Source organism: Lipotes vexillifer, unplaced genomic scaffold (genome assembly GCF_000442215.2).
Source record: "Lipotes vexillifer unplaced genomic scaffold, Lipotes_vexillifer_v1.1 scaffold943, whole genome shotgun sequence".
Lineage (NCBI taxonomy): Eukaryota > Metazoa > Chordata > Mammalia > Artiodactyla > Lipotidae > Lipotes > Lipotes vexillifer.
Window position 1 is genome coordinate 1,203,604 of NW_006776793.1, and position 17,459 is coordinate 1,221,062.

Here is a 17,459-nt window from a genome sequence, read left to right on the forward strand (position 1 = left end):
AAAGCTTCTTTACTTTAAAACTAATTTGACAGGATATGTTATATGTTAGCCAACAATGTGTACATAATCTCTTTTAACAACATTTAACACCTTTAAATGAATCAATAAATATATAGTATGCAAATACGTAGAGCCATAGAAGAAGCTATTTTTAATAGGATTAGTCTGTGGAAGCTTTACAAATGAGATACTGTGTAATCTTAAATGAAGAATTATAACCCTGAGCGATTGCTTAGAGCCAAGAAATCCCCATTTTAAACATTAAGCCCATTATCTACTATTCAATATCACTGAAGAGAAAAAAAAAATCCATCTTCCCCCTGTGACCAACTCATTTAAAAATATTTCTTGGTAGAAACTAAAAATTATTTTAAGACTAGAATCTTTGTGGATGATGTAAAGGGAGAAAAACCAACATTCTAATACAGTGCTACAGAAGACTTTTTGTAATATCATCCCACACTGAACTTAATTTTTCTATTAATACTACACAGAATTCCCTAAAATTTGCTTTCTTCACGCATCAATAAATAGTGATATTTGTGTCTAAAACCAGTGAAAAGGTCTATGATACCCAGATAATAGTCTGAACATCACTCTTTCAACATAAAGAAGCCTAAAGTGTGATACACAGACTACCACCTCAATGCATCAATGATCTACCACTGAATACTAAAAGATCTGATTCAAGGGATTTTAAATATATTCATTACAACATTCATTACATTGTTTCTCACATTGGACAAGTGGTTACTTGGAGCATAAAGACAAAAAACTGGTTTTAAACATTAATATTTATTTGAAATTCAATGTTTATCCATAAACATTTTGCTACTTTAACATTACACGGACTTTAAAGGGTGAGCATACAGTATAAAGTATTTACTCTAAGATACTGTGGAAAACCCTAAAGAATATCATAAAATTCGTGTGAGACAGGAATAGGGCCCATTGCTGTGATTGCCAGTTTGTGCATCATGTCTGTAAGACCACCCTCTTTTTTTCTTTTTTAATCAACACACCATAATTTTTAACTTTCAGATAAGTAGGTCGTCAAAGCTGTTCACTCATGAAAATATTTTACTATTTTACTAATACTTCCAAACACCAAAGATATCTGGAACTTCTCCTCTGGAATTCTTTCCAGAATTAGTTTTCTAGTCATACGAAAAAACTCAGTTATGTTCCTTCATGGCCCTTGCTGGTGCTTAACTGAAACCAATATATTATTTATAAGTCTGGACCTTTTGACCATTTCTAAAATATTAAATCCATCCTCAAAGGATGACATTTTAGAACCATGGCAGACATTCAAATTAATGTGAAAAAAGCCCTGAAAACATCTCCAAAGAGGAGGTCAAAATATTCTTGGCAATGGTAGTAACCTTAGGCTAGGGCAGATCCTCCCTAAGTGGCCCTCTGAAGGGGGCAGCACTCACCTGAACAAAGCATTTCTGGTGACATGGATAAAAATTAGTCATTTTATATTATTGTCACATTACATCCAGTGAAGGAGTATTACAGTAGGCAATAGATGAAGAACCTCCGCCCACCTGGCAAACTACAGTGTAGTAACTATAGCCATGAACACTTAAAATTCATCTCCCTATCACCTTGCCTAATGAACTCCTTTCATAAACACAAGTTTATTATAACAAATTAAGAGATTATTCTTTCTAATTTGTTTGCAGCCCCATTCATTTTTTCATTTCAATATAAATTGTTCTGTTTAGAAAGGAATTATTTATACATTTCAAAGGAACATTAAGGGAATACTGGTAGAAAGAATTTCTTGAAAAAGCATTCCTGGGGGTGCTTCAAGATGGTGCAGGACTAAGACATGGAGATCACCTTCCTCCCCACAAATACATCAAAAATACATCTACATGTGGAACATCTCCTACAGAACTCCTACTGAACGCTGGCAGAAGACCTCAGACTTCCACAAAAACAAGAAACTCCCCATGTACCTGGGTAGGGCAAAAGAAAAAAGAAAAAACAGAGACAAAAGAACAGGGATGGAACCTGCACCTCAGGGAGGGAGCTGTGAAGGAGGAAGTTTCCACACACTAGGAAGCCCTTTCACTGGTGGAGACAGAGGTGGTGGGGGTGGGGAAGCTTCAGAGCCACGGAGAAGAGTGCAGCAACAGGGGTGCAGAGGGCAAAGCAGAGAGATTCCCGCACAGAGAATAGGTGCCGACCAGCACTAACCAACCTGAGAAGCTTGGGTGCTCACCCCCCGGGGAGGGTGAGGGTTGGAAGCTGAGGCTCTGGCTTCAGAGGTCAGATACCAGAAAAAGGACTGAGGTTGGCTGTGTGAACACAGCCTGAGGGGGCTAGTGCACCACAGCTAGACGAGAAGGAGTCTGGGAAAAAGTCTGGAACTGCCTAAGGCTGCATGAGGAGAGAGAATTCAGAGCACCACCTAAACAAGCTTCAGAGACGGGTGCAAGCCGTTGACTATCAGCGCAGACACCAGAGATGGGCATGAAAAGCTAACACTGCTACTGCAGCCACCAAGAAGCCTGTGTGCAAGCACAGGTCACTCACTATCCACACCTCCCCCCACCGGGAGCCTGCGCAGCCTGCCACTGCCAGGGTCCCATGATCCAGGGACAACATCCCCGGGTGAACACATAGCGCACCCCAGGCTGTTGCAACATCCTGCTGGCCTCTGACACCGCAGGCTCACCCCACATTCCGTACCCCTCCCTCTCCTCAGCCTAAGTGAACCAGAGCCCCCTAATCAGCTGCTACTTTAACCCCTTCCTGTCTGCGAAGAGAAAAGGTGCCCTCAGGCAACCTACATGCAGAGGTGGGACCAAAACCAAAGCTGAACCCCAGGAGCTGTGCGAACAAATAAGTAAAAGGGAAATTTCTCCCTGCAGCTTCAGGAGCAGCGGATTAAATATCCACAGTAAAACTGATGAACCCTGCATCTGTGGAATACCTGAATAGACAACGAATCATCCCAAAATTCAGGTGGTACACTTTGGGAGCAACTGTACAATTAGGGTTTACTGTCTGCAACTGACTTGTTTCTGATTTTTATGTTTAACTCAGTATAGATTTTAGTGCTTCATATCATGGGTGGATTTGTTTATTGGTTTGGTTGAGCTCTTCCTGTTTTTTTTATTACTAAAAAAAATTTTATTTTAATATATTTTTTTAACATCTTTATTGGAGTATAATTGCTTTACAATGGTATGTTAGTTTCAGCTTCACAACAAAATGAATCACTTTATATATACACATATGTTCCCATATCTCTTCCCGCTTGCGTCTCCCTCCCTCCCACCCTCCCTATCCAACCCCTCTAGGCGGTCACAAAGCACCAGGCTGATCTCCCTGTGCTATGCGGCTGCTTCCCACTAGCTATCTACCTTACATTTGGTAGTGTATATATGTCCATGCCTCTCTCTCGCTTTGTCACAGTTTACCCTTCCCCCCTCCCCATATCCTCAAGTCCATTCTCTACTAAGTCTGTGTCTTTATTCCTGTTTCACTCCTAGGTTCTTCATGACATATTTTTTTCTTAAATCCCATATATATGTGTTAGCATACAGTATTTGTCTCTCTCTTTCTGACTTACTTCACTCTGTATGACAGACTCTAGGTCTATCCACTTCATTAAAAATAACTCAATTTCGTTTCTTTTTATGGCTGAGTAATATTCCATTGTATATATGTGCCACATCTTCTTTATCCATTCATCCGATGATGGACAGTTAGGTTGTTTCCATCTCTGGGCTATTGTAAATAGAGCTGCAATGAACATTTTGGTACATGACTCTTTTTGAATTATGGTTTTCTCAGGGTATATGCCTAGCAGTGGGATTGCTGGGTCATATGGCAGTTCTATTTGTAGTTTTTTAAGGAACCTCCATAATTTTCTCCACAGTGGCTGTATCAATTTACATTCCCACCGACAGTGTAAAAGGGTTCCCTTTTCTCCACACCCTCTCCAGCATTTATTGTTTCTAGATTTTTTAATGATGGCCATTCTGACTGGTGTGAGATGATATTTCATTGTAGTTTTGATTTGCATTTCCCTAATGATTAGTGATGTTGAGCATTCTTTCATGTGTTTGTTGGCAGTCTGTATATCTTCTTTGGAGAAATGTCTATTTAGGTCTTCTGCCCAATTTTGGATTGGGTTGTTTGTTTTTTTGTTATTAAGCTGCATGAGATACTTATAAATTTTGGAGATTAACCCTTTGTCAGTTGCTTCATTTGCAAATATTTTCTCCCATTCTAAGGGTTGTCTTTTGGTCTTGTTTATGGTTTCCTTTGCTGTGCAAAAGCTTTGAAGTTTCATTAGGTCCCATTTGTTTATTTTTGTTTTTATTTCCATTTCTCTAGGAGGTGGGTCAAAAAGGACCTTGCTGTGATATATGTCATAGAGTGTCCTGCCTATGTCTTCCTCTAAGAGTTTGATAGCTTCTGGCCTTACATTTAGGTCTTCAATCCATTTTGAGCTTATATTTGTGTATGGTGTTAGGGAGTGATCTAATCTCATAGTTTTACATGTAGCTGTCTAGTTTTCCCAGCACCACTTATTGAAGAGGCTGTCCTTTCTCCACTGTACATTCCTGCCTCCTTTATCAAAGATAAGGTGACCATATGTGTGTGGGTTTATCTCTGGGCTTTCTATCCTGTTCCATTGATCTATATTTCTGTTTTTGTGCCAGTACCATACTGTCTTGATTATTGTAGCTTTGTAGTATAGTCTGAAGTCAGGAAGCCTGATTCCTCCAGCTCCGTTTTTCGTTCTCAAGATTGCTTTGGCTATTCGGGGTCTTTTGTGTTTCCATACAAATTGTGAAATTTTTTGTTCTAGTTCTGTGAAAAATGCCAGTGGTAGTTTGATAGGGATTGTATTGAATCTGTAGATTGCTTTGGGTAGTAGAGTCATTTTCACAATGTTGATTCTTCCAATCCAAGAACATGGTATATCTCTCCATCTATTTGTAACATCTTTAATTTTTTTCATCAGTGTCTTATAATTTTCTGCATACGGGTCTTTTGTCTGCTTAGGTAGGTTTATTCCTAGATATTTTATTCTTTTTGTTGCAATGCTAAATGGGAGTGTTTTCTTGATTTCACTTTCAGATTTTTCATCATTAGTATATAGGAATGCCAGAGATTTCTGTGCATTAATTTTGTATCCTGCTACTTTACCAAATTCATTGATTAGCTCTAGTAGTTTTCTGGTAGCATCTTTAGGATTCTCTATGTATAGTATCATGTCATCTGCAAACAGTGACAGCTTTACTTCTTCTTTTCCGATTTGGATTCCTTTTATTTCCTTTTCTTCTCTGATTGCTGTGGCTAAAACTTCCAAAACTATGTTGAATAAGAGTGGTGAGAGTGGGCAACCTTGTCTTGTTCCTGACCTTAGTGGAAATGCTTTCAGTTTTTCGCCATTGAGGATGATGTTGGCTGTGGGCTTGTCATATACGGCCTTTATTATATTGAGGAAAGTTCCCTCTACACCTACTTTCTGCAGGGTTTTTATCATAAATGGGTGTTGAATTTTGTCAAAAGCTTTCTCTGCATCTATTGAGATGATCATATGGTTTTTCTCCTTCAATTTGTTAATATGGTTAATCACATTGATAGATTTGCGTATATTGAAGAATCCTTGCATTCCTGGAATAAACCCCACTTGATCATGGTGTATGATCCTTTTAATGTGCTGTTGGATTCTGTTTGCTAGTATTTTGTTGAGGATTTTTGCATCTATGTTCATCAGAGATATTGGCCTGTAGTTTTCTTTCTTAGTGACATCCTTGTCTCGTTTTGGTATCAGGGTGATGTTGGCCTCGTAGAATGAGTTTGGGAGTGTTCCGCCCTCTGCAATATTTTGGAAGAGTGTGAGAAGGATAGGTGTTAGCTCTTCTCTAAATGTTTGATAGAATTTGCCTGTGAAGCCATCTGGTCCTGGGCTTTTGTTTGTTGAAAGATTTTTAATCACAGTTTCAATTTCAGTGCTTGTGATTGGTCTGTTCATATTTACTATTTCTTCCTGATTCAGTCTTGGCAGCTTCTGCCTTTCTAAGAATTTGTCCATTTCTTCCAGGCTGTCCGTTTTATTGGTACAGAGTTGCTTGTAGTAATCTCTCATGATTTTTTGTATTTCTGCAGTGTCAGTTGTTACTTCTCCATTTTCATTTCTAATTCTATCGATTTCAGTCTTCTCCCTTTATTTCTTGATGAGTCTGGCTAATGGTTTATCAATTTTGTTTATCTTCTCAAAGAACCACCTCTACTTTTATTGATCTTTGCTATCGTTTCCTTCATTTCTTGTTCATTTATTTCTGATCTGATCTTTATGATTTCTTTCCTTCTGTTAACTTTGGGGTTTTTTTGTTCTTCTTTCTCTAATTGCTTTAGGTGCAAGGTTAGGTTGTTTATTCGAGATGTTTCTTGTTTCTTAAGGTAGGATTGTATTGCTATAAACTTCCCTCTTAGAACTACTTTTGCTGCATCCCATAGATTTTGAGTCATGTCTCCACTGTCATTTGTTTCTCGGTATTTTTTGATTTTCTCTTTGATTTCTTCAGTGACCACTTCATTATTAAGTAGTGTATTGTTTAGCCTCCACCTGTTTGTATTTTTTACAGATCTCTTCCTGTAATTGATATCTAGTCTCATAGCGTTGTGGTCGGAAAAGATACTTGATACAATTTCAATTTTCTTAAATTTACCGAGGCTTGATTTTTGACCCAAGATATGATCTATCCTGGAGGATGTTCCATGAGCACTAGAGAAATATGTGTATTCTGTTGTTTTTGGATGGAATGTCCTATAAATATCAATTAAGTCCATCGTGCTTAATGTATCATTTAAAGTTTGTGTTTGCTTATTTACTTTCATTTTGGATGATCTGTCCATTGGTGAAAGTGGGGTGTTAAAGTCCCCTACTATGAATGTGTTACTGTCAATTTCCCCTTTTATGGTTGTTAGTATTTGCCTTATGTATTGAGGTGCTCCTATGTTGGGTGCATAAATATTTACAATTGTTATATCTTCTTCATGGATCGATCCCTTGATCATTATGTAGTGTCCTTCTTTGTCTCTTGTAATAGTCTTTATTTTAAAGTCTATTTTGTCTGATATGAGAATTGCTATTCCAGCTTTCTTTTGGTTTCCATTTGCATGAAATACCGTTTTCCATCCCCTTACTTTCAGTCTGTATGTGTCTCTAGGTCTGAAGTGGGTCTCTTGTAGACAACAATTATATGCGTCTTGTTTTTGTACCCGTTCAGCCAATCTGTGTCTTTTGGTGGGAGCATTTAGTCCATTTACATTTAATGTAATTTATCAATATGTATGTTCCTATTCCCATTTTCTTAATTGTTTGGTTTTGTTATTGTAGGTCTTTTCATTCTCTTGTGTTTCTTGCCTAGAGAAGTTCCTTTAGCAGTTGTTGTAGAGCTGGTTTGGTGGTGCTGAAATCTCTCAGCTTTTGCTTATCTTTAAAGGTTTTAATTTCTCCATCAAATCTGAATGAGATCCTTGCTGGGTAGAGTAATCTTGGTTGCAGGTTTTTCTCCTTCATCACTTTCAATATGTCCTGCCACTCCCTTCTGAAAAGTTTCTGCTGAAAGGTCAGCTGTTAACCTTATGGGGATTCCCTTGTGTGTTATTTGTTGTTTTTCCCTTGCTGCTTTTAATATGTTTTCTTTGTATTTAATTTTTGACAGTTTAATAATATGTGTCTTGGCATATTTCTCCTTGGATTTATCCTGTATGGGACTCTCTGTGCTTCCTTGACTTGATAAAATATTTCCTTTCCCATATTAGGGAAATTTTCAACTATAATCTCTTCAAATATTTTCTCAGTCCCTTTCTTTTTCTGTTCTTCTTCTGGAACCCCTATAATTCGAATATTGGTGCATTTAATGTTGTCCCAGAAGTCTCTGAGACTGTCCTCAGTTCTTTTCTTTCTTTATTTTTCTCTGCATTAGTTATTTCCACTATTTTACCTTCCAGGTCACTTATCCGTTCTTCTGCCTCAGTTATTCTGCTATTGATCTCATCTAGAGTATTTTTCATTTATTATGTTGTTCATCATTGTTTGTTTCCTCTTTAGTTCTTCTAGGTCCTTGTTAAATGTTTCTTGCATTTTGTCCATTCTATTTCCAAGCGTTTGGATCATCTTTACTATCATTATTCTGAATTCTTTTTCAGGTAGACTGCCTATTTCCTCTTCATTTGTTAGGTCTGGTGGGTTTTTATCTTGCTCCTTCTTCTGCTGTGTGTTTTTCTGTCTTCTCATTTTGCTTATCTCACTGTATTTGGGGTCTCCTGTTTGCAGGCTGAAGGTTCGTAGTTCCTGTTGTTTTTGGTGTCTGTCCCCAGTGGCTAAGGTTGGTTCAGTGGGTTGTGTAGGCTTCCTGGTGGAGGGGACTAGTGCCTGTGTTCTGGTGGATGAGGCTGGATCTTGTCTTTCTGGTGGGCAGGTCCACGTCTGGTGGTGTGTTTTGGGGTGTCTGTCGACTTATTATGATTTTGGGCAGCCTCTCTGCTAATGGGTGGGGTTGTGTTCCTGTCTTGCTGGTTGTTTGGCATAGGATGTCCAGCACTGTAGCTTGCTGGTCATTGAGTGAAGCTGGTTGCTGGTGTTGAGATGGAGATCTCTGGGAGATTTTCGTCGTTTGATATTATGTACAGCTGTGGGGGGGTCTCTTGTGGAGCAGTGTCCTGAAGTTGGCTCTCCCACCTCAGAGGCACAGCACTAACTCCTGGCTACAGCACCAAGAGCCTTTCATCCACACGGCTCAGAAGAAAAGGGAGGAAAAGTAGAAAGAAAGAATTAGTAGAAGTAGAAAGAAAGAAAGAAAGGAGGGAGAGAGGGAGGGAGGGAGCAAGGAAGGAAGGAGGGAAGGAAGGAAAAAAAGAAAGAAAGAAGATGAAATAAAATAAAATAAAGATAAAATGTAATAAAGTTATTAAAATAAAATAATTATTAAGAGGAAAAAAAAACAAAAAACAAAAAAACGGATGGATAGAACCCTGGAACAAATGGTGGAAGCAAAGCTATACAGACAAAATCTCACACAGAAGCATACACATACACACTCACAAAAAGAGGAAAAGAGGAAAAAATCATAAATCTTGCTCTCAAAGTCCACCTCCTCAATTTGGGATGATTCGTTGTCTAAAGGAGGGAAGGAAGGAAAGAAATAACAAAGATAAAGTAAAATAAAATAATTAAAGTAAAAAGTAATCATTAAGTAAAAAATTTAAAAAAAAACAAACGGATGGATAGAACCCTCAGACAAATGGTGGAAGCAAAGTTATACAGACAAAATCTCACACAGAAGCATACACATATACACAAAAAAAGGAAAAGGGGAAAGAATAATAAATCTTGCTCTCAAAGTCCACCTCCTTAATTTGGGATGATTCGTTGTCTATTCAGGTATTCCACAGCTGCAGGTACATCAAGCTGATTGTGGAGCTTTAATCTGCTGCTTCTGCGGCCGCTGGGAGAGATTCCCCTTTCTCTTCTCTGTTCTCACAGCTCCCAGGGGCTCAGCTTTGTATTTGGCCCCACCTGTGCATGTTGGTCACCGGAGGGCGTCTGTTCTTTGCTCAGACAGGACGGGGTCAAAGGAGCTGCTGATTCGGAGGCTCTGGCTCACTCAGGCCGGGGGTAGGGAAGGTCATGGAGTGCAGGGCGAGCCTGCGGCAGCAGAGGCCAGCATGACGTCGCACCAGCCTGAGGCGCGCCATGTGTTCGCCCGGGGTAGTTGCCCCTGGATAAAGGGACCCTAGCAGTGGTGGGCGACACAGGATCCCCAGAAGGGGGGTGTGGATAGTGACCTGTGTTCGCACACAGGCTTCTTGGTGACGGCAGCAATGGCCTTAGCCGTCTCATGTCTGTCTCTGGGGTTGACGCTTTTCGCCGCGTCTTGCGCCTGTCTACAGAGCTCCTTTAAGCAGCGTTCTTTTTTTTATTTTTTATTTTCGCGGTACGCGGGCCTCTCACTGTTGTGGCCTCTCCTGTTGCGGAGCACAGGCTCCGGACACGCAGGCTCAGAGGCCATGGTTCACGGGCCCAGTCGCTTTGCGGCATGTGGGATCTTCCCAGGCCAGGGCAGGAACCTGTGTCCCCTCAACCACTGCGCCACCAGGGAAGCCCTAAGCAGCGTTCTTAATCCCCTCTCCTCGCGCACCAGGAAATAGAGAGGGACAAAAAAGTCTCTTGCCTCTCCGGCCGGTCCAGACTTTTCCCCGGACTCCCTCCCGGCCAGCCGTGGTGCACTAACCCCCTGCAAGCTGTGTTCATGCAGCCAACCAGAGTCCTCTCCCTACACTCCGACCAAAGCCCCGCCCGCTCCGGCAGGGGAGCAGACAAGCCTCTCGGGCTGCTGAGTGCCGGTCAGCCCTGATCCTCTGTGCAGGAATCTCTCCACTTTGCCCTCCGCACCCCTGTTGCTGTGCTCTCCTCCATGGCTCTGAAGCTCCCCCGCTCCGCCACCCGCAGAATCCGCCCACGACCCTTCCTAGTGTGTGGACACTTTTCCTCCTTCACACTTCCCTCCCACTGGTGCAGGCCCTGTCACTATCCTTTTGTCTCTTTTTATTCTTTTTTCTCTTGCCCTACCCAGGTACGTGGGGGGTTTCTTGCCTTTTGGGAGGTCTGAGGTCTTCTGCCAGCGTTCAGTAGGTGTTCTGTAGGAGTTGTTCCACGTGTACATGTATTTCTGGTGTATCTGTGGGGAGGAAGGTGATAGCCGCGTCTTCTATTTTAATATTTTTAAAATTATATTTATTTATTTATTTATTTATTTATTCATTCATTTTAATTTTCTTTCTTTTTTCTCGTCTTCTGAGCCGTGCAGCTGACAGGATCTTGGTGCTCTGGCCTGGTGTCAGGCCTGAGCCTCTGAGGTGGGAGAACTGAGTTCAGGACATTGGACCACTAGAGACCGCCTGACCCCACGTAATATCATTCAGCAAGAGCTCTCCCACAGATCACCATCTCAAATGCTAAGACCCAGTTCCACAAACAGCCAGCAAGCTCCAGTGCTGGACACCCCATGCTAAACTAGCAAGACAGGAACACAAACCCACCCACTAGCAGAGAGGCTGCCTAAAACCATACTAAGTTCACAGACACCCCAAAACACACCACAAGACATGGACCTGCCGACCAGAACACAAGAACCAGTCCCCTTCACCAGGAAGCCTACACAAGCCCCTGAACCAACCTTACCCACTGGGGGCAGACACCAAAAACAAAGGGAACTAAAAACCAGCAGCCTGCAAAAAGGAGACCCCAAACACAGTAAGTTAAACAAAATGAGAAGACAGAGAAATATGCAGCAGATAAAGGAGCAAGGCAAAACCCCACCAGACCAAACAAATGAAGAGGAAAGTCTAACTGAAAAAGAATTCAGAGTAATTATAGTAAAGATGATCCAAAATCTTGGAAATAGAATGGAGAAAATACAAGAAACATTTAACAAGGAACTACAAGAACTAAAGAGCAAATAAACAACGATGAACAACATAATAAATGAAATTAAAAATTCTCTAGAAGGAATCCATAGCAGAAAAACTGAGGCAGAAGAATAGATAAGAGACCTGGGAAGATAAAACAGTGGAAATAACTACTGCAGAGGAGAATAAAGAAAAAGCGATGAAAAGAATTGAGGACAGTCTGAGAGACCTCTGGGACAACATTAAATGCACCAACATTCAAATTATAGGGGTCCCAGAAGAAGAAGAGAAAAAGAAAGGCACTGAGAAAATATTTGAAAAGATTATAGTTGAAAATTTCCCTAATATGGGAAAGGAAATAGTCAATCAAGTACAGGAAGCACAGAGAGTCCCATACAGGATAAATCCAAGGAGAAACACGCCAAGACATATTAATCAAACTATCAAAAATAAAATACAAAGAAAAAATATTAAAAGTAGCAAGGGAAAAGCAACAAATAACATACAAGGCAATCCACATAAGGTTAACAGCTGATCTTTCAGCAGAAACTCTGCAAGTCAGAAAGGAGAGGCAGGACATACTTAAAGTGATGAAAGGGAAAAACCTACAACCAAGATTATTCTACCCAACAAGGATCTCATTCAGATTTGATGGAGAAATTAAAACTTTCACAGACAAGCAAAAGCTAAGAGAATTCAGCACCACCTAAGCAGCTTTACAACAAAGGCTAAAGGAACTTCTCTAGGCAGGAAACACAAGAGAAGGAAAAGACCTACAGTAACAAACCCCAAACAATTAAGAAAATGGGAATAGGAACATACATATCAATAATTACCTTAAATGTAAATGGATTAAATGCTCCCACCAAAAGACACAGACTGCCTGAAAGGATACAAAAGCAAGACCCGTATATATGCTGTCTATAAGAGACCCACTTCGGACCTAGGGACACATACAGATGGAAAGTGAGGGGATGGAAAAAGATATTCCATGCAAATGGAAATCAAAAGAAAGCTGGAGTAGCAATACTCATATCAGATAAAATAAACTTTAAAATAAAGAATGTTACAAGAGACAAGGAAGGACACTACATAATGATCAAGGGATCAGTCCAAGAAGATATAACAATTGTAAATATTTACACACCCATCACAGGAGCACCTCAATACATAAGGCAAATGCTAACAGCCATAAAACGGGAAATAGACAATAACACAATCATTGTAGAGGACTTTAACACCCCACTTTCACCAATGGACAGATCATAAAAAATGCAAATAAATAAGGAAACACAAGCTTTAAATGATACATTAAGCAAGATGGACTTAATTGATATTTATAGGACATTCCATCCAAAAACAACAGAATACACTTTCTTCTCAAGTGCTCATGGAACATTCTCCAGGATAGATCATACCTTGGGTCACAAATCAAGCCTTGGTAAATACTAAAAAATTGAAATCATATCAGCAATCTTTTCCGACTACAATGTTATGAGACTAGATATCAATTAAAGGAAAAAACCTGTAAAAAATACAAACACATGGAGGCTAAACAATACGCTACTAAATAACCAAGAGATCACTGAAGAAATCAAAGAGGAAAACAAAAAACACCTGTAAACAAATGACAATTAAAACACTATGATCAGGGGCTTCCCTGGTGGCGCAGTGCTTGAGAGTCCGCCTGCCGATGCAGGAGACGCGGGTTCGTGCCCCGTTTCGGGAAGATCCCACATGCCGCGGAGCGGCTGGGCCCGTGAGCCATGGCTGCTGAGCCTGCGCGTCCGGAGCCTGTGCTCCGCAAATGGGAGAGGCCACAACAGTGAGAGGCCCGCATAACGCAAGAAAAAAAAAAAAACACTATGATCCAAAACACATGGGAAGCAGCAAAAGCAGTTCTAAGAGGGAAGTTTATAGAAATACAATCCTACCTCAAGAAACAAGAAACATCTCAAATAAACAACCTAAGCTTACACCAAAGAAATTAGAGAAAGAAGAACAAAAAACCCCAAAGTTAGCAGAAAGAAAGAAATCATAAAGATCAGATCAGAAATAAATGCAAAACAAATGAAGGAACAATAGCAAAGATCAATAAAACTAAAAGCTGGTTCTTTGAGACAATAAACAAAATTGATAAACCATTAGCTAGACTCATCAAGAAAAAAAGGGAGAAGACTCAAATCAACAGAATTAGAAATGAAAAAGGAGAAGTAACAACAGACACTGCAGAATAACAAAGGATCATGAGAGACAACTATTTGCCAATAAAATGTACAACTTGGAAGAAATGGACACATTCTTAGAAAAGCACAACCTGCCAAGGCTGAACCAGGAAGAAACAGAAAATATAAACAGACCAATCACAATCACTGAAAGTGAGACTGTGATTAAAAATATTCCAACAAACAAAAGCCCAGGACCAGATGGCTTCACAGGCTAATTCTATCAAATATTTAGAAAAGAACCAACACCTTTCCTTCTCAAACTCTTCAAAAATAGAGCAGAGGGAGGATCCTCTGAAATTCATTCTACAAGGCCACCATCACCCTGATACCAAAGCAAGATAAAGCTGTCACAAATAAAGAAAACTACAGGCCAATAGCACTGATGAACATAGACGCAAAAATCCTCAACAAAATACTAGCAAACAGAATCCAACAGCACATTAAAAGATCATACACCATGATCAAGTGGGGTTTTTCCCAGGAATGCAAGGATTCTTCAATATACACAAATCAATCAATGTGATACACCATATTAACAAATTGAAGGAGAAAAACCATATGATCATCTCAATAGATGCAGAAAAAGCTTTTGAAAAAATTCAACACCCATTTACGAGAAAAAACCTCCAGAAAGTGAGCACAGAGGGAACCTACCTCAACATAATAAAGGCCATATATGACAAACATACAGCCTGCATCGTTGTCAGTGGTGAAAAACTGAAACCATTGCCTCTAAGATCAGGAACAAGGCAAGGTTGCCCACTCTCACCACTATTATTCAAAATAGTTTTAAAAGTTTTAGCCACAGCAAAACTTCCAGAGAAGAAAAAGAAATAAAAGGAATCCAAATCAGAAAAGAAGAAGTAAAGCTGTCACTGTTTGCAGATGACACGATACTATACATAGAGAATCCTAAAGATGCTACCAGAAAACTACTAGAGCTAATCAATGAATTTGGTAAAGTAGCAGGATACAAAATTAATGCACAGAAATCTCTGGCATTCCTATACACTAGTGATGAAAAATCTGAAAGAGAAATTAAGGAAACATTCCCATTTACCACCACAACTAAAAGAATAAAATACCTAGGTATAAACCTACCCAAGGAGACAAAACACCTGCATGCAGAAAACTAGAAGACACTGATGAAAGAAATTAAAGATGATACAAATAGATGGAGAGATATACCATGTTCTTGGATTGGAAGAATCAACATTGTGAAAATGACTATACTACCCAAAGCAATCTACAGATTCAATGCAATCCCTATCAAACTACCAATGGCATTTTTCACAAAACTAGAACAAAAAATTTCACAATTTGTATCGAAACAAAAAATACCCCAAATAGCCATAGCAATCTTGAGAAAGAAAAACAGAGCTGGAGGAATCAGGCTGCCTGACTTCAGACTATACTACAAAGCTACAGTAATCAAGACAGCATGGTACTTGCACAAAAACAGAAATATAGATCAATGGAACAGAAAATAAAGCCCAGAGATAAACCCACGCACATATGGTCACCTTATCTTTGATAAAGGAGGCAAGAATATACAAGGGAGAAAAGACAGCCTCTTCAATGAGTGGTGCTGGGAAAACTGGACAGCTACATGTAAAAGAATGCAATTAGAACACTCCCTAACACCATACATAAAAATAAGCTCAAAATGGATCAAAGACCTAAATGTAAGGTCAGACACTTAGAGGAAAACTCTTAGAGGAAAACATAGGAAGAACACTCTTTGACATAAATCACAGCAAGATGCTTTTTAACCCACCTCCTAGAAAAATGGAAATATAAACAAAAATAAACAAATGGGACCTAATGAAACTTAAAAGTTTTTGCACAGCAAAGGAAACCATAAACAAAACAAAAAGAGAACCCTCAGAATGGGAGAAAATATTTGCAAACTAAGAAACTGACAAAGGATTAATCTCCAAAATATACAAGCAGCTCATGCAGCTTACTATCAAAGAAACAAACAACCCAAATTAAAAATGGGCAGAAGACCTAAATAGACATTTATCCAAAGAAGATATACAGATTGCCAACAAACACAAGAAAGAATGCTCAGCATCAGTAGTCATTAGAGAAATGCAAATCAAAACTACAATGAGTTATTACCTCACACCAGTGAGAATGGCCATCATCAAAACATCTACAAATAATAAATGCTGGAGAGGGTGTGGAGAAAAGGGAATCTTCTTGCACTGTTGGTGGGAATATAAATTGATACAGCCATTATGGAAAACAGTATGGAGGTTCCTTAAAAAATATAAAAATAGAACTACCCTATGACCCAGCAATCCCACTATTGGGCATATACCCTGAGAAAACTATAGTTCAAAAAGAATCACGTACCACAGTTTTCACTGAAGCACTGTTTACAATAGCCAGGACATGGAAGCAACCTAAGTGGCCATCGACAGATGAATGGATAAAGAAGATGTGGCACATAGGTACAGTGGACTATTACTCAGCCATAAAAATAAATGAAATTGAGTTATTTGTAGTGAGGTGGAAGGACCAAGAGTCTGTCATACAGAGTGAAGTAAGTGAGAAAAAGAAAAACAAATATGGTATGCTAACACATGTATATGGAGTGTAAAGAGAAAAAAAAGGTTCTTATCAACCTAGGGGCAGGACAGGAATAAAGATGCAGATGTACAGAATGGACTTGAGGACCTGGGGAGGGGGAAGGGTAGGATGGGACAAAGTGAGAGACTTGCATTTACATATATACACTACCAAATGTGAAATAGATAGCTAGTGGGAAGCAGCCGCATAGCACAGGGAGATCAGCTCTGTGCTTTGTGACCACCTAGAGGGGTGGGATAGTGAGGGCGGGAGGGAGACGTAAGAGGGAGGGGATATGGGGATATATGTATACGTATAGCTGATTCAGTTTCTTATATAGCAGAAACTAACACAACGTTGTAAAGCAATTACATTCCAATAAAGATGTAAAAAAAAAAAAAAAGGAAAAGCATTCCAACTACACCTTTTGTTGTCTGATGAAGTACTGGAGTCAGAAGATCCTGATATTCTTTTACTTGCTTGGGATTGCCTCTAAAAACACCTAAAATGTAAAATATAAAATCCAAGAGCATTTGAGCTCAATAAGCACAACAGAAATTTTACCTTAGAAAAAAATTTACCCAATTGTAATTATTCTGGTATTTTTCTATGTCAATAATAAACATAAAATGGAAAAAGGTTATGCAAATAAATGCATATGATAGTTTTCCAGGAAACTGATTTGAGAAATGTTAGCATTTAGAATTGAAAACTGAATTTTTATTGAAATTTCTCTATGCTTAAGTAAAAATAATATAGACATTCACAATGTCACAAATTACAGTATTCATAAAAATTCTTCTTTGTAAATATGAAAATATATTTGTATCATTTAAAAAATACTTCAAAGTATTTTTAAAATTCTTTAAATGATGTAACATTAACTCAGAAAGCAGAAAAGTAGCATAAAAAAATGCAGAGTAGTTAACATCAATAAGTGCAGTCTATTTTGCTAGCTGAAAGGAGTCATATTTTATTTCTTTTCTTCTTTAAACTAGTTATATCCTACAGTTTAAATTTCAGGAGAAAAGTTCACTCACCATCAATCATCATGTAAAGGAAAAATATGGGAAATTCACATTCAATGCCATCAAATAGCTAAAACAGAAAATAAAATATATAAAAATTTCACCAACAATAATTTAGAACTGTATATTAATTATATTAATTAGAACACTTACATAATTAGAATATACA

General features: G+C 39.0%; 1 protein-coding gene across 1 annotated transcript in view; it reads right to left on the reverse strand.

The window, feature by feature from the left end:
- PHKB (phosphorylase kinase regulatory subunit beta) overlaps nucleotides 1-17,459 on the reverse strand; it is a 161,282-nt gene that overhangs the window by 87,367 nt on the left and 56,456 nt on the right. Inside the window, exons 10-11 of the mRNA XM_007450635.1 lie at nucleotides 17,303-17,360; nucleotides 16,687-16,764 (exon numbers count right to left, since the gene is read on the reverse strand). Of these exons, the coding sequence (XP_007450697.1) occupies nucleotides 16,687-16,764; nucleotides 17,303-17,360 (136 nt within the window). The remainder of the gene's footprint in view (nucleotides 1-16,686; nucleotides 16,765-17,302; nucleotides 17,361-17,459) is intronic.